The following is a 20,340-nucleotide window of genomic DNA, read 5'->3' as shown; positions in this document are numbered from 1 at the left end:
TGCTCCAACTGGAGAACAGCCTTTACCAAAGGTGTCGTGGGCTTTGAAGATGCTCGAACTCAGGACGAAAGGGAGAAATGTACTAAGAGGAAGGCATGCTTGGCAAACCCTCACTGTGATCAACTCCCACCTGGAAACCAATGTCCCCACTGTGGAAGGACGTGTAGGTCCAGAATTAGCCTCCACAGTCATTTATGGACTCACTATTAAGACTGTGTTCATGGAAGACAATCTTACTCGGCTATGAGGAATTGCCAAAGGAGAAGAAAGAAGAAATCTGTGACAAGCAATGAGCAGCTATAGGGTTGCAACTAATATATAACAGAGCAAGATGGAGACCCTCCATATAAGATTGGCAGATGCTCAAAAAAAAAGACATGCTAATATGCCTAGATTAAAATGTGAAGTATTGGATGGAAGAAAAATCAGTAAGGAAAGATAATAAGAATATATAGATGACTTGAGAAGACTGTAGAATGCAAAGATTCTAAATTGTATAATGTGGAGGAAATCGAGTGGGGGTGGAGGGAAGTTGGAGGAGGGAGAAAAGAATAATATGATGGATTGAGGAAATATAAATGTAAATGTATTGGGGGATGGGGAGGAAATGGTGTTAGCTTTGGTACATCTGTATTGTAATGTAATATGTGAAAGCCAATAAATAAATTAAGTGATAAATAAGATTGGCAGATGCTAAAGTTTGGGGGGCCCCTCCACCACTCACTCTTTGTTCTACAGTACTGTTGTGGTTGTGCTACCCTAGAAAGTTTCTGGCTGAAAGTAATAGAAACCTCACCTTTTCTCCTTTGACACCATCTTGGCCTTTTTTGCCCTAGATTGAAAAAGAAGATAGCACAAAACACCATTGTTCACAGCAAAATCCATTGGCATAATGAGGTTAACTTGCAAACATCTCACACTACACGCTTTGCAGGAAAAGGGACAGTGGGATTTTTTTCCTCACTGAGGGGGGCAGGTGTGGGCTGTGCACCCGGAACTCAGGTCTGAGCAACGGTCAGGACTCTCGTTCTTGTGCTGGACAAGAACTGTTATTTAGGCCTCGATGTTCTTTAATATATAATTTGAAAAAAAGTGATGTGATGACCATCTTCCAACATCTGAAGTGCTGTCCCAGGAAGATGGGGCAAGCTTGTTTTCTTTTTAAAAAAGTTTTTATTAACTAATTCGGTATAGCAAATTATCAAAAGATATTATATTCATTATTTTCCCCCTTTCCCCCCCCTTCAAACCCCGCCCCTGAGACTTCCCTCAGTTCCTCTGATTTCTCAGCACACATTACTCTCTGCATGTTATAAAATTATACATGTCCTTACATTAAAAGGTAAAGGTACCCCTGCCCGTAGGGGCCAGTCTTGCCAGACTCTAGGGTTGTGCGCTCATCTCACTCTAAAGGCCGGGAGCCAGCGCTGTCCGAAGACACTTCCGGGTCACGTGGCCAGTGTGACAAAGCTGCATCTGGCGAGCCAGCGCAGCACACGGAACGCCGTTTACCTATTTATCTACTTGCACCCGAAGGTGCTTTCGAACTGCTAGGTTGGCAGGCGCTGGGACCCCGCCGCGGGGATTCGAACCGCCGACCTTTTGATCGGCAAGTCCTAGGTGCTGAGGCTTTAACCCACAGCGCCACCCGCGTCCCTACATTATCTACCTACTAATAAATTCAACCAATAAATTTGTGTATGTTTATTCAAAACCTGCCAAGCAGTCCAATTCATTTTGTTGTTTTTTTAGATAAGTTGTAAAAAGCTCCCATTCCTCCTTAAAGTCGCAGTTGTCCTTGTTGTCGCAATTTGTATGTCAATTTAGCCAACTCTGCATAGCTCATCAGTTTCTCTTGCCACTGTTCTTTCATTGGGATTTCCCCATTCTTCCATCCTTGTGCTATCAAGACAGTAGAACAGTAGAAAGCCAGCATGGTGTAGTGGTTAAGAGCAGTGGACTCGTAATCTGGTGAACCGGGTTCGAGTCTCCGCTCCTCCACATGCAGCTGCTGGGTGACCTTGGGCCAGTCTCACTTCTCTGAAGTCTCTCAGCCCCACTCACCTCACAGAGTGTTTGTTATGGGGGAGGAAGGGAAAGGAGAGTGTTAGCCGCTTTGAGACTCCTTAAAGGGACCCTGACCGTTAGGTCCAGTCGCGGACGACTCTGGGGTTGTGGCACTCATCTCGCTTTATTGGCCGAGGGAGCCAGCGTACAGCTTCCGGGTCATGTGGCCAGCATGATTGAGCCGCTTCTGGTGAACCAGAGCAGCACACGGAAATGCCGTTTACCTTCCCGCTGGAACGTTACCTATTTATCTACTTCCACTTTGACGTGCTTTCGAACTGCTAGGTTGGCAGGAGCAGGGACCAAGCAACAGGAGCTCACCCCGTCATGGGGATTTGAACCGCCAACCTTCTGATCAGCAAGTCCTAGGCTCTGTGGTTTAACCCACAGCGCCACCCACGTCTCTTTGAGACTCCTTAGGGTAGTGATAAAGCGGGTTATCAAATCCAAACTCTTCTTCTTCTTCTAGAACAGACTCCCTTGGAAGGTGGTTTTCTCTCCTTCACTGGAGGTTTTCAACCAGAGGTTAGATGGCCACTTGCTTGGAATTCTTTAGCTTTGATTCCTGCACAGCAGGGGGTTGGATTAGATGACCCACGGGGTCCCTTCCATCTAAATATTATAGCCAAGCCTTATCCTTGAAATATGAGTTTTTTGGGGGGGAGTTATTGTATGGAAGAGCAATCAGTCATGGGGTCTACCACCACTAGTGGTGCAGCCCAGACACAACCCAGAATGTTGTAATCCAAAATATCTGAAACACACCAAGCTGGCAAAGGCTGCCTTGCCTTCAGCGTTTTGTTCGCTTTTCCCGTTCGAAAACACCAGCCACATTGTTACCCTGGCATTCCTACCCTCAAGCCTGTTGGTCCTTCTGCGCCTGGCATGCCTTGTTCACCCTAAGGAGAGAAAAAGGAAGCTGTTATCTCCAGCAAGTCATTTCTCATTGCAGAGGTCTGAACTAAATAGGGTAATATGAAGTGGATTCAACCCCCCCTCCCGTTATTTGGAATAAAATTAAAAATTATATTTGAAATTATTTCTTAAAGCATTCAGCCCTCCTCATATGCACCAGAGAAAGAAAGAGAGAAGGTGAGAATTAATTGGAGAAAGTTAATAGACTTTAAGTTAAATCAGATCAAAAGGCAATTCGCAGAAAACCTGATGGCTGTTTGTTCCAATTCAGCACTAGAGATGGGTAGGGGGTAGGGGGGCAAATGGAGCTGAGGATTAACCTTTAAAGTGACTCACATAGTGTCCATACAACACCCTTCAAGAAAATATTAAAATCAACAACTGCAAACTAAAAGCTCTTCACTCAGGCAGAAAAATACCCTCTCCCCAACCCACTGCCCAAACTCAAGACTCCTGGGAAAGACTCCTGCCTGGAATACTGGAGAGTTGCTGCCAGCCAGTGTAGTGCAATATTGAGCCGGATGGACCAGTGATCTGACTCATTCTAAAGCAGCATCCTATGTTCAGGGATGTTCTTATGTTCTATGTTCTTATGTTCTATGTTCTTAAAAAGTAGAGACATCACCTTGCCAACAAAGGTCCGTATAGTTAAAGCTATGGTTTTCTCAGTAGTGATGTATGGAACTGAGAGCTGGACCATAAAGAAGGCTGATCGCCGAAGAATGGATGCTTTTGAATTCTGGTGCTGGAGGAGACTCTTGAGACTCCTGAGACTCTTGGACTGGAGGAGACTCTTGAGACTCTTGGACTGGAAGAAGATCCAACCTATCCATTCTTAAGGAAATCAGCCCTGAGTGCTCACTGGAAGGACAGATCCTGAAGACTTTAGCCACCTCATGAGAAGAGAAGACTCCCTGGAAAAGACCCTGATGCTGGGAAAGATGGAGGGCACAAGGAGAAGGGGACGACAGAGGACGAGATGGTTGGATAGTGTTTCTGAAGCTACCAGCATGAGTTTGACCAAACTGCGGGAGGCAGTGGAAGACAGGAGTGCCTGGCGTGATCTGGTCCATGGGGTCACGAAGAGTCGGACACGACTAAACGACTAAACAACAACAATGTTCAGGGCAAAACCAGCATTTTGAATTGAGCCCAGAAATGAATCAGCGCCCAGGGCATAAATTTGACCACCTGGTCCCTGTTAGCAATCTGGCGACTGAATTCTGCCCCAGCTACAGTTTCTGAACTATCTTCAAGGGCAGCACTTCAATGTATAGGACATTGCAGCATTCTAACTCAGAAATCAGATTATAAATGCAATTAACCAAGAGGCCTCCTTACAAAAAATGAAGCTGCTACCGCTTCCTGATCTCAGCCACGTTCGGTCAGATTTGACAATGCATCATTCAAAACCCACCTTCTGCCCTTGGGATCCAGGAAGTCCTGTCGCTCCCTGAAAAAGAAACAGAGACAGGAGTTTGGGAGATTTAGCAGCCCAATCCAACAATTTATATGCTTGCTACTTAGTAAGTTTAGGGGTGTACAACCATAGAGCTGTACTGCTGATAGGCAGAGATTCAGACCATAGAAATGTGATGGGTAGAGAGGGCCCTGTGTGATGTCATTTCCCCTCCTCTTTTGATCAGGAAGAATCAATAAGTATTTCCTGTTCCTTCCCTCTCCCTCTCTCTTCCATTGACCAGCAATGGAGAAAGACATGCCCTTAACTTGCTCCAGCTCAGACAAATGCCTGAGACTGCTTCTACTGTAATAATAATAATAATAATAATAATAATAATTGTTATTTATACCCCGCCCTCCCCAGCCAAGGCCCGGCTCAGAGCGGCTTACAAGCAATAATAAAAACAAGTTGAATGATTACAACTTAAAAACAAAATTAAAATACAACATTAAAATAATGAAACATTAAAATATTAAAATGTAGCCTCATCGCAGGAGGAGAAGGAAAGGAAAAAAAGAAAGAGGGGTGAGGGAATCAAATTGGCTCCAAGCCAAAGGCCAGGCGGAACAACTCTGTCTTACAGGCCCTGCGGAAAGAAATCAGATCCTGCAGGGCCCTGGTCTCATGAGGCAGAGCGTTCCACCAGGCCGGAGCCAGTGTTGAAAAGGCCCTGGCTCTGGTTGAAGCCAATCTAACTTCCTTAGGGCCCAGGACCTCTAGGGTGTTGCTATTTATGGACCTTGAGGCTCTCCGTGGGGCATACCGGGAGAGGCGGTCCAGTAGGTACGAGGGTCCTAGGCTGTGAAGGGCTTTAAAGGTCAAAAGCAGCACCTTAAATCTGACCCTGTACTCCACCGGGAGCCAGTGCAGCTTGAAAAGCACTGGGTGAATATGCTCCCATGGCAGAGACCCCATGAGGAGCCTCGCTGCAACATTCTGCACCCGCTGGAATTTCTGGGACAGCTTCAAGGGCAGCCCCGCGTAGAGCGAATTACAGTAGTCAAGCCTGGAGGTGACCGCCGCATGGATCACTGTGGCCAATATAAGCATTTTGCCTGCATAGTTTTTAATGCTACTGTAGCTGAGAACCATGCAAGACTATGAGTAAGTAAATCCAATTTTAAACTTACTTTACAGTCTCCTTGTCTGATTCTTTGTTAAGTGGGATAAGAAAAGGGGGAGCCAGACTCCTTCGTAGCTGGGCCTGTTCAAAAGACGGCTTTACAGCCTAATTTGATGTTTCAATTTGCTGCTAAGAATGGGAATTTAAACTCTGATCAACTCACCATGGGAGGGGTAATTTTCTCCTACCTATTAGAACCCGCCACACAAAGAGTTCAGGTTAAGTGTTACAAAACAGACACTTTTCAGCATTCCATGAGCTGCCTTGGACCTCTTTGTTTTGAACGAGAAATTTGTCCCAGAGATAAAACCCACCTTGTCTCCTTCTGCTCCCTTTAAACCAGGAGTTCCTGAAAGGCCAAGTCCTACCTCGCCCTGAAAAAGAAGAAGGGAAGCACATTCAGAACACTGGAAGTGTGTGGCAGTTGACTTGGTTTGCACTGAGAGACGGATCTACCTAATTTGTACTTCCTGAAACAATATGTGATACTTCTGCAAACCTTGGGCTTTCCTCAAGCCTGCTGATCCATCCCTCTTGGGCTTGGGTGCTACTGTTTGGGCTGCACAAGCAACAGCACTCACTGCATGAACTGTTAAGTATAATTGTTTGATCCAATTGTGACGGCTTATAGATTTTAGCAATAAAAATTCATTCATTCATAATTGTTTAATTGACATTGAAATGGAGAGAGCCTGTACGTGTATTGCTAACACTGGGGATTTTCCATGACAGCATACTAAGAGCTTCCTGAGGTCTAACTGAGTTAGCGATTAACTGGGAATATTCTCTGCAGTAACACGTGAGTGTTTAAACTTAGATCACATGATTAAGGTATTCAATTACAAATCACCATCTTGAAGGGAGTTTTGTTCTGTTTTGAAGAAAGTTCCATAAGTAGGGTTTTTAACAATACTTATGGGTCTGGACAGTGTTTTATTCCAAAAGGAGTGCGTTTTTATGCATCCAGTAGCTTCACGCTATGCAATATTAACATCTGCAATAAGAACATCAGAAACAGAGGGGGAATAGAACAGGACACATCCTTCAGAAAGCAGTAAATCTTTGGGGAAGGATCATAGCTCAGTTGCAGAGTATCTGCTGTGCATGCAGAAGGCCCAAGCTTCAATCCTCAGCATTGCCAGGCAGGGCTGGGAGAGAGACCCCAGACTAAAACCCTGGACAGCTGCTGCCAGTCAGTGTAGGCAGTATTGAGCTGGCCAGACCAATGGCCTGGCTCAGTATAAGGCAACTTGCTATGCTCAGAAGAACACAGGAATAGCCTGCTGGATCAGTCTGATGGCCCATCTAGTCCAGCATCCTGTTCTCACAGTATCCAACCAGACGCCTGTGGAAAACCAGCAAGCAGGATTTGAACACAAGACCCCTCTCCCCTCCTGTGGCATTCAGAAGCAGAGTAGTGTTAGGATATTTCTGTTCGACCTTAAAAGGGAGCAGGCTTTGTGAGTCACAGAGTCTGCGCATTTCCTGTTTTCACAGGATGTTTATGTTGTGTCTTTGCTTTCGTTTCTCTCTCTCTGCCGGAGACATCTGAAGCAGGCAGTCATGTTTTTCTTTGTTCTGATCAACGCTGAATAAACTTGTAAATCATGCTCTCCTGGGTGCATCTTCCGCTGTGTGCATTATCTGCTGATAGAGCGTGCATCGGTTCTGGAATGTGGCAAGCTATTTCTAGAGCTCGTGTCACTAATTGCTGATACTGCGTGTCTATGGGAGATCAATGGAGGTCCGGAGACGACGTGGGGTCTCCCTGGCAGTATCCCAACAAGTAGAGCCATCATGGCTCGCAGCCATCAACAGGTCTCTCTATGAATTTGTCAAATCCTCTTCTGAAACCATCCTTGCCTACTGAGGGATTGAGTTCCATAGTTTGTACTGTGTGAAGAAAGACTCTTATCTGTTCCAAATCTCCCAGCATCCAGCTCCGTTGGATGTTCTGCAAATTCTAGTGTCACGACAAAGGGAGAAAAAGTGTTCCCATCGATTTATGCTTGTGTCCAATACAGGTAGATTGATCCCAGCAGATCTTCCCAGGAAGGCCATGTTGAATGGTTTCTTTAAATATTAAGGTCCATTATTGTTTCACAAGATGTGTAAAGGCCAGAGCAAATAACATGACCTAGTTTTACAGCTGTGAAGCAGTATAGCAGATGCTGTTAAGCTGTGGTAATTAAGCTGTGTCAGCAATTGGATACAGTATATAAAGAGCAACTGGTAGCTCTCTCAGTACCCCGCTGAATGGCTTGGTGGATGGGTCATAAAGGTAAAGGTAAAGGTATCACCTGCCCATACGGGCCAGTCTTGACAGACTCTAGGGTTGTGCGCCCATCTCACTCAAGAGGCCAGGGGCCAGCGCTGTCCAGAGACACTTCCGGGTCACGTGGCCAGCGTGACAAAGCTGCATCTGGCGAGCCAGCGCAGCACACGGAAACGCCGTTTACCTTCCCGCCAGTAAGCGGTCCCTAATTATCTACTTGCACCCAGGGGAGCTTTCGAACTGCTAGGTTGGCAGGCGCTGGGACTGAGCAACAGGAGCGCACCCCGCCACGGAGCGCACCCCCGCCAACCTTTCGATCGGCAAGCCCTAGGCACTGAGGCTTTTGCCCACAGCGCCACCCGCGCTAATAAGTATGATGGATCATACTTATTGATATAATATAGTGTAAAAGGAGTTTTTGTTATTAAAAACCAAGCAAAAGTTACTTTTGCGTTTCTTGAATGTGTTGTCTCCCCAGCACGCCTTCTGCAGCACAGCTAATCTGCAAAATAACCAACGGGTTGTTCCACAGCTTTTCACACTAATGAAAGCAGTACCTTTTCGCCTTTTGGTCCAGAAGCTCCAGGAATACCATCGAGCCCTATCGGGCCAGGTAAGCCAGCTTTCCCCTGTAAATTAAAAAAATAATAATACAAAACAGATTAGGAAAGACGGAAAGGTTTCGACACCTGTTGTACCTGCACACCAGGCCAAACTCAGAAGCAAACGATTGTCTCTATCCACCTTGCCAGTATTGATGGGAGTTGCAGTCCAGCAATCTCAGGAGGGCACAGGCTCCCCACCTGTGGCTTGGAGCCAGGTGAGCAAGGAAAAGGTGCCAGGTGGTTTGCTGTAGATTGGCAAGGCAGCAGAAACAAGAAATCCTGCCCTCGGGTTAGGTTGCTAGAATGCCAGATCTAGTTCAGCATCATATTTGGAACCACAGAATTGGAGAGGTGGAAGGGAGACTAGGGGTCATCTAGGGTCAAGTCCCTGCAAAGCAGGAACCAAGACCAGAGCTTGCTTTCTTTTCTTTTCTTAATAATTTTTTTATTTGATTTTTTGTTGATACACCAAGAAGAAAGAAAAAGAAGAAGAAGAAGAAGAAGAAGAAGAAACAGAAATACAAATGAAAATGAAAATGAACACAATATTATTTACAAAACCATAAAGCAAAAATTGGTCTTTGAACTATAGACCCGACCTCCCGTCTATTACTTACTTCAATTATATATTGCTTGTTGCCAATATACACTTTCATTCTAATTTGACTGTCAGGGAACTGCAGGCAGCAAGGGAGGAGAGAATCAGAGGGTACAGAGAGAGGTCTCCACTGATCAGCAGTGAGTCCTCAGAGGACAGAGAAGAGAGCAGTGAGTCTGGGGAGGAAGGGGTGCTTCAGAGAGAGGGAGATCCACGTCACAGGGAAAGACGGAAGGGGCTGGGCCGTTGGCTCTGTTGGTCTCGCGGGAGAGGGAAAAGAGAAAGTAGTTAGAGCAACGCCTCGTGAGAGACGGGTCGCTTTGTTTATTCTGCATGTAATCTTGTCAGAAAGCAATAAAGAAAGGAATTTATGGCGGCTGGCCTCGAGAGTGTCTCTGCTAAGTGCAGCAACGGAGGGAGGAGGCACGCATCACAGATTGCTCTAACTCCATAAAACCCAGCTAATGGGCACTCGAGAGGAGAGTGTCGGCAAGGGGAAAAGCAGGATGGAGGCTCGCCTTGCACAGCTGGAAAAAGAGAGGAATGATTTATTGGCTACATCACAGGAATTAAGAGTTCGCTTGGAAGAAGCCAGGGCCAGATCAGCAGCAGCTTCTGGAGGGGCCTCACTGAACCGGACTTTGACGCTGGTAAGCAAATTCAATGGGGACCCCAGATTATACACTGGCTTCAAACTTGACATGCAGTATGCCCTGGAACTGCAAGGAGCTGCTTTTGCTGGGGATGGTGACAAAGTGGGGTACCTTATAGGCCATTTGACGGGGGCAGCTCGAGATTGGGTACGACCACTGCTTGCTAGCCACAATGCTGCGCTCAGCGATCTCAAGCAGTTCTGGGAAGCCATGGACATTATGTTTTCATCTGGCTCTGAGGAGGATGTGACTCAGCAGCAGCTATTGGATCTCCGGCAGGGGAACTCAACTGTGAGGGAGTACTGGTCTCAATTTGCTATGCTGATTCATAAACTTGGGTGGACCTTAGATTCTCAACCTGTGCAAGCTTTGTTCAAGGCGGGACTGAGTTCTCAGGTGAAAGATGAGCTTGCCAGGGGCCCCCGACACCAGGACTTGAATTCCCTCGTTAAGGCTGCTCTGGCTGTGGGCAGCAGGCAGGAGCTGAGGCAGCTAGAGAAGGCTGAGAGCAAAGGCCGGCGTTCCCATGGTGATCACATTCCTGGCATACCAAGTGAGGGAGTGCAAGGTCACTCTCACTCGGAGCCGATGGAAATTGACTCTGCCCACGCGCGGGAAGATTTAAAGGCTCAACAGCCGGTTCACAAGGCGGCAGAAAACAGGCAGGCTGCCAAGAAATGCTTTATCTGCCAGAAACCAGGGCACTTTGCCAGAGTGTGTCCTGAACGTCGCAACTGGCAGGGAATGGTGGGGGCTTCCTCCCAGATGGAAGAGGGGGGTGTCCAAAAGCAGGGAAACGCCAGTGCCTGGCTGGGAATGGGGCAGAACCGCAGCCAGGCAGGAAAGGAACTGAACCAGAGCCCCGACCAGGACGTCCCCAACCAGGCATAATTGTGAGGGTGTTGCTGGATCTCCCCAATGGACAGGCTATGGAGGTCTATGCCCTGTTGGACTCAGGAGCGAGTGCCAATTTCTTCAGCAGGGAGTTCGCTGCGCAGCACCAATTGCACTTATTGCCTTTGGATTTTCCACTACAAGTGACCACCATTGATGGGAGGGAACTTTTGGGAGGGGAAGTGACCCATCAACCCCCCTCCCCATGAGAATGAGGATTTCGACACATTCTGAAACGATTGCTTTCCATGTGGCCACGCTGGCAGGCCCACCCATCATTTTGGGCATGAGTTGGTTGGCCATGCACGATCCGGTGGTCTCCTGGCATCAGCGTAACCTGACGTTTGGATCGGCGCATTGCTTGGAGAACTGTTTGGGGGTAAAGGAGCCGCGAGTTGCTAGTGCCAGAGTGGTGGCTACGGGTGCAGGAGAGAAAGGCGGCATTCCTCCAGAATATATGGGCTTGGCAGAGGTTTTCAGCGAAAGAGAGGCAGACAGGCTGCCGCCGCACAGGCCTTACGATTGCCAGATCAACTTGATCCCGGGGGCCAAGTTGCCGTCAGGAAAACTGTACTCTATGTCCGATCAGGAGATGGAGGACTTAAGAGCTTTTATAGACAAGAACCTAAGGAGAGGTTTCATTAGGGAACCTAGGGCAGTAGGCGGAAGCCCAGTGTTCTTTGTGGACAAAAAGGGGACGCGAGATAAACGTCTTATCGTGGATTTCAGGCGAATCAACGCCCAGACGCTCCCCATGGCCTTCCCAATGCCAAAAATTGATGACGTATTGGCGAGGGTGCGAAAGGGGAAAATTTTCACCAAACTGGATTTGAGAGGAGCCTACAATCTCATCAGGGTGTGAGAGGGGGATGAGTGGAAGACAACCATGTTCACACCACTAGGGGCATTTGAATATCTTGTTATGCCTTTCGGTTTACAGTGTGGTAGTCCGTGCTTCCAAGCCTTCATGCACCACGTGTTGGGACCTTTGCTCTACAAAAACTGCGCTGCATTTTTGGATGACATACTTATTTACTCTCCAGATGAAGAACAGCACGTTAAGGACATGTGGGAAGTTCTAGCTAGGCTCAAGGAGCATAGCCTATGGGTGAAGCTGGAGAAGTGTCAGTTTCACACGAGAGAGGTCGAGTTCCTGGGCTATAGGCTGTCGGACAGGGGACTGGCAATGGACCCGGAGAAGGTCAAAGCGGTGCTGGAGTGGAAAAGCCCCAAAACGAGGAAGGATGTTCAGCGGTTCCTGGGCTTCAGTAACTTCTACCGGAAGTTCATCAAGGACTTCGCACGGCTGGCGACCCCCATAACGGACTGCCTCAGTGGCAAGAAGAAGTTTGAATGGACGGATGGGGCGCAGAGGGCCTTTGAGAGTCTAAAGAGAGTCTTCGCCTCCGAGGAACAACTGCTGCATGTCGACCCTGAACTACCACTGCGCGTGGAGACAGATGCATCTGATCGAGCAATTGGAGCGGTTCTCATGCAGCAAGATGGGGAGGGGGAGTGGCGTCCGTGTGCCTTCTTTTCCCGGAAGCTCAATAAATCGGAAGTGAACTATAGTATCTATGATAAGGAATTGCTTGCTATTGTGTCTGCGTTCAAGCAATGGCGGCATTTTTTGATTGGAGCGAAGCATCAGATACAGGTGTGCACGGATCATAAGAATTTGGAGTACTGGCGGACGGTGAGAGTGATGTGCCAGAGGCAAATACGCTGGGCACAGTTCTTTGCCAATTTCAACTTCAAGATTCAGTACGTACCAGGTGAGCAGAACGTGAGGGCGGACGCTTTATCCCGTAAACCCGAGTATCTGGCAGAGGAAGGACCGCCGACAGCCCGGTTCATGTTCCCCAAGCAGAGGTGGGCTTGCGGAGCAACATTGGTGAAGGACGATGAACTGCTACGCTTGATGCGGGACGATGCTTTTGCCAGAGGAAAGTTGGATGAACTTGGGCAAGGGAGAGGGGCTGAGGGAGGTTTCGAGGGAAAAGGGGGGCTACTGTTTTATCGAGGGGCTTTGTATGTACCAGGGGAAGCTCTCCGGGCCAGAATCCTCCGACAACTGCATGACAGCTCGACGGCAGGACACTTTGGGCAACATAAGACCATGTTGTTGGTCACCAGAGAATTTTGGTGGCCTAAGGTGCGGGAAGATGTAAAGGAATATGTGCGAGGGTGTGAGACCTGTCAGAGAGCCAAAGGGGAGAGGGCAGCTCCGGCAGGGTTATTAGAGCCTCTGCCAACACCAGGGAGGCCATGGGAGGTGGTATCAGTGGACTTCATCACTGACCTGCCCCGGTCCAAGGGGAAAACAGCGGTGTTGGTGGTGGTGGATCTACTCACCAAAATGTGCCATTTTGTGGCGTGTTCTCATGCGGTAACTGCTGAGGAGACAGCCAAATTGTTTGTGGAGCACGTGTTCAAGTTGCACGGGGTCCCTTCGAGGGTCATTTCGGATAGGGGGACACAATTTACCTCCAGGTTCTGGCGCAAACTCATGAGTTTGTTGCAAGTTGAGGTAAGTTTCACCACCGCCAGACATCCCGAAAGCAATGGGCAGGCGGAGAGGGTCAATGCAGTATTACAGCAGTACCTGCGTTGTTATGTGGGGGAGAAGCAGAACGATTGGGTGGACAAATTAGCGCTGGCGGAGTTTGCATACAACAACTCAGAGAATGTGTCCACAGGGATGACTCCGTTCTTTGCAAATCACGGGTGCCATCCTAGGGCTTTCCTGGGGAGGGGGGAGGAATCGTGGAGTGTGCCAGCCGCTGAACAGTTCGCGGAGGAAATGGAAGAAATTCAGCAGCAACTGAAGTTGAACTTGGAGAGGGCCAAGGAGGTATACAAGAAGCAAGCAGACAAGCATCGGAGGGAAGGGGAGACCCTCCGGGTGGGGGATAAGGTGTGGTTATCCACGCAAGGCTTGCCCTGGAAAGGGGGTTGTAAGAAACTCAAACCCAGGAGGGTAGGTCCCTTTGAAATCATACAGCAAGTCAACCCAGTGGCCTTTAAGTTGAGGCTGCCCGAGAGCATGAAAATTCATCCCGTGTTCCACCGGTCGCTATTGTCGGCTTACCAGCCGGGCAGAAGGGAAGGGGAGGTGCCACCGCCAGAAGTCGAGGAAAGGGAGCGGGGACGCCAGATTGAGGAAATATTGGACTCGCCTTGGAAGGGTAATCAGCTGGAGTATCTTGTAGCTTGGGAGGGGGCTCCCAGTTCAGATAACACATGGGTACCGTCAGATTGGGTCACGGAGGAGGGTTTAGTGGAGGACTTCCACGAGCTATTTCCACATAAGCCACAACCCGCAGGGAGGTTCGCTGAGAGGGGGTTTGGGCCGACGGATGATGAAGAGGATTTTGAGGGGTTCTCAGCCTCGGACCAAGAGGAAACGCAGGGGGGAGGAGGAGTGAGTGAAGAGCGTCCGGGTCCATCAGGTGTTAAAGGGTGGGGTAACGTTTTTGATGATACCGAAGAGGAGGAGGAGGAGATTTTCCTAGGATTCACACCCGAGAAGCATGAGGAGAATGCATCGGGGGAGGCTTCTTCTCAGGAAAGGGAGGAGAGGGGGGCCCTTGAGGAGGGGGTGGATGTCAGGGAACTGCAGGCAGCAAGGGAGGAGAGAATCAGAGGGTACAGAGAGAGGTCTCCACTGATCAGCAGTGAGTCCCCAGAGGACAGAGAAGAGAGCAGTGAGTCTGGGGAGGAAGGGGTGCTTCAGAGAGAGGGAGATCCACGTCACAGGGAAAGACGGAAGGGGCTGGGCCGTTGGCTCTGTTGGTCTCGCGGGAGAGGGAAAAGAGAAAGGTAGTTAGAGCAACGCCTCGTGAGAGACGGGTCGCTTTGTTTATTCTGCATGTAATCTTGTCGGAAAGCAATAAAGAAAGGAATTTATGGCGGCTGGCCTCGAGAGTGTCTCTGCTAAGTGCAGCAACGGAGGGAGGAGGCACGCATCACATTGACTAATCCTTAATTTATCTTAAATCTGATGACTTTCTTAAAGCTACTACTGAAATTACTCGAATGCTGCGACAGAGTTTAAACTACTGTAATTATTTTTCAAATATACTTTAACGACCTCCCATTTTGAGAGAAATTCCTGTTTTGGTTTATTCTTTATTTTTTCTGATAAACTATCTAGCTCCGCATATTCTGTCAATTTCTGAATCCATGAATAGAGGGGATTTCATCACTCTTCCATTTTGCCGCAATAAGAACTCTTGCTGCAACCGTAGCATGTAAAAAGATACCCTTCATTTTTTGTGGGATATCCAAATCTGCAATTCCCAGCAGATAGGCTTCTGGTTTTCTGTTAAAAGAGATTTTCAACATTTCTTGTAATTCTGAATGGGTGTTCTCCCAAAATACCTGGATTTTATTACATAGCCACCACATGTGATAGAGAGTGCCTGATCTGTCTCCGCATCTCCAATGATTACTTGGGACCCCTTTGTACATCTTTGAGAGTTTCCAAGGTGTTAAGTACCATCGGTGCTGCATTTTTAGAAAATTCTCTCTTTTGTTGTTGTTTAGTCGTTTAGTCGTGTCCAACTCTCCATGACCCCCTGGACCAGAGCATGGCAGGCACACCTGTCTTCCACAGCCTCCTGCAGTTTGGTCAAACTCATGCTTGTAGCTTCGAGAACACTGTCCCACCATCTCGTCCTCTGTCGTCTCCGCCTCCTTGTGCCCTCCATCTTTCCCAGCATCAGGGTCTTTTCCAGGGAGTCGTCTTCTCTTCTCATGAGGTGGCCAAAGTTTTGGAGCCTCAGCTTCAGGATCTGTCCTTCCAGTGAGCACTCAGGGCTGATTTCCTTCAGAATGGATAGGTTTGATCTCCTTGCAGTCCATGGGACTCTCAAGTCTCCTCCAGCACCAGAATTCAAAAGCATCCGCTCTTCGGCGATCAGCCTTCTTTATGGTCCAGCTCTCACTTCCATACATCACTACTGGGAACTATATAGACCTTTGTTGGCAAGGTGATGTCTCGTTTCCAATTATTTTTCCATAAATTTTCCCATTGGGACCAGAGCTTTCACACAACACAAAAGCCACATCTGGAAAGCTAACAAGACAGCACATTTAATGCTTGTTTCCATGTTGTTAGAATCTGGGGGGAGGGTGTTTGCAGCCCCCTCAACCTGGAAAATTGCAGGTGACGAAATTTGGGGCTTTACGGTTCTTTCTTGCTGTTTTTGAGGGCCGGGACAGAAGCAAACATGTACGGAAAGGGAGGAGCATCGCTGTTGTTTGTGCCACACCAGGGCCACTGGTGCGAATGAAATTTAGCACAACCTGCTGGTGTAGCGGTAAAAAAAAACCCCTGTGGTTCCAACACACAACCGGTACTGCAAGGTGAAAGGAACATCAGAAAATGGGATAGAAGCGCTGGCATTATCATCTAGAAAACTATCGCAAAATTCCTATTGCCTGAACGCACCCTGAAAGGTCACACTCACCAAATCTCCGGCTTCTCCTTTCTCTCCCTTGACGCCGCTCTTCCCTCGAGGTCCCTGTGGGGAACAAAGAACCGTTTTGTTGCCTCAGTCACAGGATCTGAGCTGAGGATTGTTCGAGGGTACCACAGCGCTGATTTTGGGAATCGTGACTTAAGAAGGAAAGAAGAGCCTGGGTGCCAAGTCGGACCGAGGGAGACCCCTCTGGTCCAGCATCATGTTCTCAAAGGGGTCAACCAAATGTCGCAGTGGGGAGAGCACTATTGCGCTCAGTTCCTGCTTGTGGGCTTCCCGTTTGAGCATCTGGTTGGCCACGGTGAGAACAGGATGCTGGACCTCCAAGTGCCTTGGTCCTGTATACCTGAAGGAGCGTCTCCACCCCCAATCATCCAGCCTGTGTGGGATGTGAATCACAAGAGCAGTCAAGTACAACATTCCTAGAGTGAACATGTTTACACACGGGGAGGAATGTTTGTCCAGCCAGCAGGTAAACTTCCTGTTTCCTTCTGGGCTGGGACAGACTTCCTCTGCATGTGACTAGAGGTGGGTGTGGCCTCACCTGTGCAGGTAACGACAAAAGCACAGGACAGGGCAGACATTTTTCTCTCTTTGACTACATGCATCAAAGAAGCAACATCTGCTTAGCCAAAGATGCTCTCTTCCAGCCAAGAGAGGACAGAGGGACTGTCTCCTTATGAGATAGTTTCCAGGTGTATATTACTTTTCTAAGCTAACCCTGCCTTCTGGGATCCGATTGTGAACAGAACGTGAGTAAACTCTTTTTATACTTTTATAGAAGACTGTGTCGTATCTTATCTTTTATGAGGGAATAAGGGGGAAATACCAGAACAGTTATTATAGAGGCTTCAGCGAGCCTGAGCAAACGCTGCAAGTTTAAAAAGGGGAATGTTACTCTGCTAAATTGTGAACTTGTTTACACAAGTTGGAAACGCTATAATCAAACAATATATCCTCTCCTGCATCCCTGAACATTCCCACAGCCCGGACACTGAGGTCCAGCACTGAGGTCCTTCTGGCGGTTCCCTCGCTGTGAGAAGTGAGGTTACAGGGAACCAGGCACAGGGCCTTCTCAGTAGTGGCGCCTGCCCTGTGGAACGCCCTCCCAGCAGATGTCAAAGCGAAAAACAACTACCGGACTTTTAGAAGACATCTGACGGCAGCTCTGTTCAAGGCAATAAACAACTACTTTACCTTTAAAAGACAAATGAAGGCGGCTCTGTTTAGGGAAGTTTTTAATGTCTGGTGATGTATTGTTTTTAATATTCAGTTGGAAGCTGTCCAGAGTGGCTGGGGAAACCCAGCCAGATGTGTGGGGTATAAATAATAAATTTATTATTATTATTTATTTATTTATAGTGGCGGAGCAATATAACAGCTGGCACATTTGCAAAGCTAAGAGGTATGGTTTCAAACTGGATGGGAGACCATGTGCTGAGATTCTTGTATTGCAGGAGTTTAGACTTGATGACGCTCAGAGTCCCTTGTGACTCCATGATTATTTGATGGGTCCCTTTGGGTTGCTCCACCAGCCGGGCTCTACTGACGTTCTCATGACAGCATAGCTTGAACAGGCGGTAAAACAACTCTGCACTTACCCTGACCCCAGGGTCTCCTGGCTCACCCTGGAAGAGAGAGAAAAGAGGTGGCTGTATTATTTATTATTATTAATTGAATTTATATACCACCCTATACCCAGGGGTATCAGGGCAGTTCACAGAATCAAATCCAGATATAAAACAGCAAAATACCTAATAAAATAAAAACAACCACCCAATAGCCGCCCACAACCACCACGAAAAACACATTTTAAAAGGGCATAGGATATAAACCGGAGCAGCCAAAGGCCTGGTTAAAAAGGAACGGTTTTGCCTGGCGCCTAAAGGTGTATAATGACGGTGCCAGGCAAACTTCCCTGGGGAGAGCATTCCACAGATGGGGAGCCACTACAGAGAAGGCCCTGTTCTCAGGCTGCCACCCTCCGAACTTCTCGAGGAGGAGGCACACGAAGGAGGGCCTCAGAAGATGATCTCAGCGTCCGGCTAGGTTCATATGGAAAGGGGGGTCCTGGAGGAATTGCGGTCCTGAGCCATTTTGTTGTTGTTTAATCATTTAGTCGTTTCCGACTCTTCGTGATCCCATGGACCAGAGCACGCCAGGCACTCCTGTCTTCCACTGCCTCCCGCAGTTTGGTCAAACTCATGCTGGTAGCTTCGAGAACACTGTCCATCCATCTCGTCCTCTGTCGTCCCCTTCTCCTTGTGCCCTCCATCTTTCCCAACATCAGGGTCTTTTCCAGGGAGTCTTCTCTTCTCATGAGGTGGCCAAAGTCTTCAGGATCTGTCCTTCCAGTGAGCACTCAGGGCTGATTTCCTTCAGAATGGAGAGGTTTGATCTTCTTGCAGTCCATGGGACTCTCAAGAGTCTCCTCCAGCACCAGAATTCAAAAGCACCCATTCTTCAGCGATCAGCCTTCTTTATGGTCCAGCTCTCACTTTCATACATCACTACTGGGGAAACCATAGCTTGAACTATATGGACCTTTGTCGGCAAGGTCCTGAGCCATTTATAGGATGCTAAAGGTGTTCTTTAAATAATTCTTGCCCTTAATGTTTCTTCCACCTTCATAAGACTTTTAAGTTCTCTGCTCTTCCAAGCTTCCAGGAGCATACTTGTGCCCCGATGCTAAGCCAGATGAGACCTCCTAAAAGGAGGAGGAGAACCCCATTCCTGCCTTCATTTTTACTACACATAGAAGAACCCTCCTTGTACCTTATCTGGAATTGTGTGTTTTTTCTACTGTAATCATCAGCCCTTAGGTTCCTCCTTAACCGGCTCTTTACCAGTGTTGTGCTCAGGTCACACTCCTGAGTATGTTTCCGAGCACAGTTCAAAGTGTTGGTGCTGACCTTTAAAGCCTTAAACGGCCTTGGCCCAGTATACCTGAAGGAGCATCTCCACCCCCATCGTTCAGCCCGGACACTGAGGTCCAGCGCCGAGGGCCTTCTGGCAGTTCCCTCCCTGCGAGAAGTGAGGTTACAGGGAACCAGGCAGAGGGCCTTCTCGGTAGTGGCACCCACCCTGTGGAACGCCCTCCCACCAGATGTCAAAGCGAAAAACAACTACCGGACTTTTAGAAGACATCTGACGGCAGCTCTGTTTACGGATGTTTTTAATGTTTAATAGATTATTGTATTTTAATAATCTGTCGGAAGCCACCCAGAGTGGCTGGGGAAGCCCAGCCAGATGGACGCGGTATAAATAATAAATTATTATTATTTATTTATTATTATTATTATTATTATTATTATTATTATTATTATTATTATTATATGACATAACTCAGGCCTCACTGATATTCAGTTTAACAGAAATTCAGTGTCAATTGCTACCGGGCTATGGTTCCCCCACCCACCCACTGAATTCTACAGTTTGCAAATTGAGACAGCATTCCCCTTGCTTGCTTGCAAGCCCATACACACCTTGACTGACAATCCAGGTGGTCCCTGTGGTCCGGGGAGTCCGGGCAAACCCGGTGGTCCTGGCACTCCGGGAACTCCTGGCTGCCCCTTGTAACCCTGAAATGGTTTAACCCAAACATCTGAACAACTGTCATGGATGCAGAGGAGTGGAGAGGGGGAGAGAAACAACTGGGGAACCCGCAAGGGGAGAAGGCTCAGAAATTGGGAATTGCTGGGACAACAATGGGTGTTCAGTGTGATGGCCTAGGACTCAGGCCTGGACTCGGAACCGCACTGGATCCTTTGCCTCAGGCGGCATCTGAACCAAGTCTGGGGCCTGATTCTGAAGAGCCCCAGTCTGCATAGGTTCCCCTGCAACAAGCACCAGCTGGGCTGAGTCAGGGGCCTGAGCCTGCCCTGGCTCCAGATGCGGGGATTACCTCGTTGCCTCCAGCTGGGCCATCACTTACAGCTGCTCCACTACCGGTTGGGTCAGGGGAGGCTGAGGCAGCCTCTGGGTCTAGTAACCCACCGACGTCTCGCAAGCTGCAGAAAGTGAGGTCTGAGAGAACAAGAGACCTGAGTACTCACAGGAGGAATGCTCGCCTTCGGGCGAGACAGGGAGGTGAGTCATCGGGGGATCAGGACCAGCCGTTACCCCGACAGAGATAAAAGGCTGCTAGACCCTGCCCCAGGTTGTGGGAGCAACATTGGCTGTTTGCCAGAACCTACGTGTGATCCTGTGCCTGACCTTGCCTGGTTTCCTGCCTTGGCCCTGTCGGACTGACTCCTCGCGGA

The 20,340-nt window shown here is 48.3% G+C and overlaps 1 protein-coding gene across 1 annotated transcript in view; it reads right to left on the bottom strand.

The window, feature by feature from the left end:
- Positions 1-795: 795 nt before the first annotated feature.
- The window catches only part of LOC310658826 (uncharacterized protein), a gene marked incomplete at its 5' end in the record, with an annotated part of 29,628 nt that continues 10,083 nt past the window's right edge, over positions 796-20,340 (bottom strand). Inside the window, 8 exons of the mRNA XM_083401196.1 lie at positions 796-832; positions 2,833-2,966; positions 4,400-4,435; positions 5,882-5,941; positions 8,400-8,471; positions 16,067-16,120; positions 17,680-17,706; positions 19,564-19,659. Of these exons, the coding sequence (XP_083257322.1) occupies positions 2,904-2,966; positions 4,400-4,435; positions 5,882-5,941; positions 8,400-8,471; positions 16,067-16,120; positions 17,680-17,706; positions 19,564-19,659 (408 nt within the window). The 3' untranslated portion in view covers positions 796-832; positions 2,833-2,903. The remainder of the gene's footprint in view (positions 833-2,832; positions 2,967-4,399; positions 4,436-5,881; positions 5,942-8,399; positions 8,472-16,066; positions 16,121-17,679; positions 17,707-19,563; positions 19,660-20,340) is intronic.

This window comes from Podarcis tiliguerta (genome assembly GCF_965153285.1).
Source record: "Podarcis tiliguerta genome assembly, chromosome: 10".
NCBI lineage: Eukaryota > Metazoa > Chordata > Lepidosauria > Squamata > Lacertidae > Podarcis > Podarcis tiliguerta.
The sequence above is the reverse complement of the archived record's forward strand: the minus strand, read 5'-3'. Positions and strand labels throughout refer to the sequence as shown.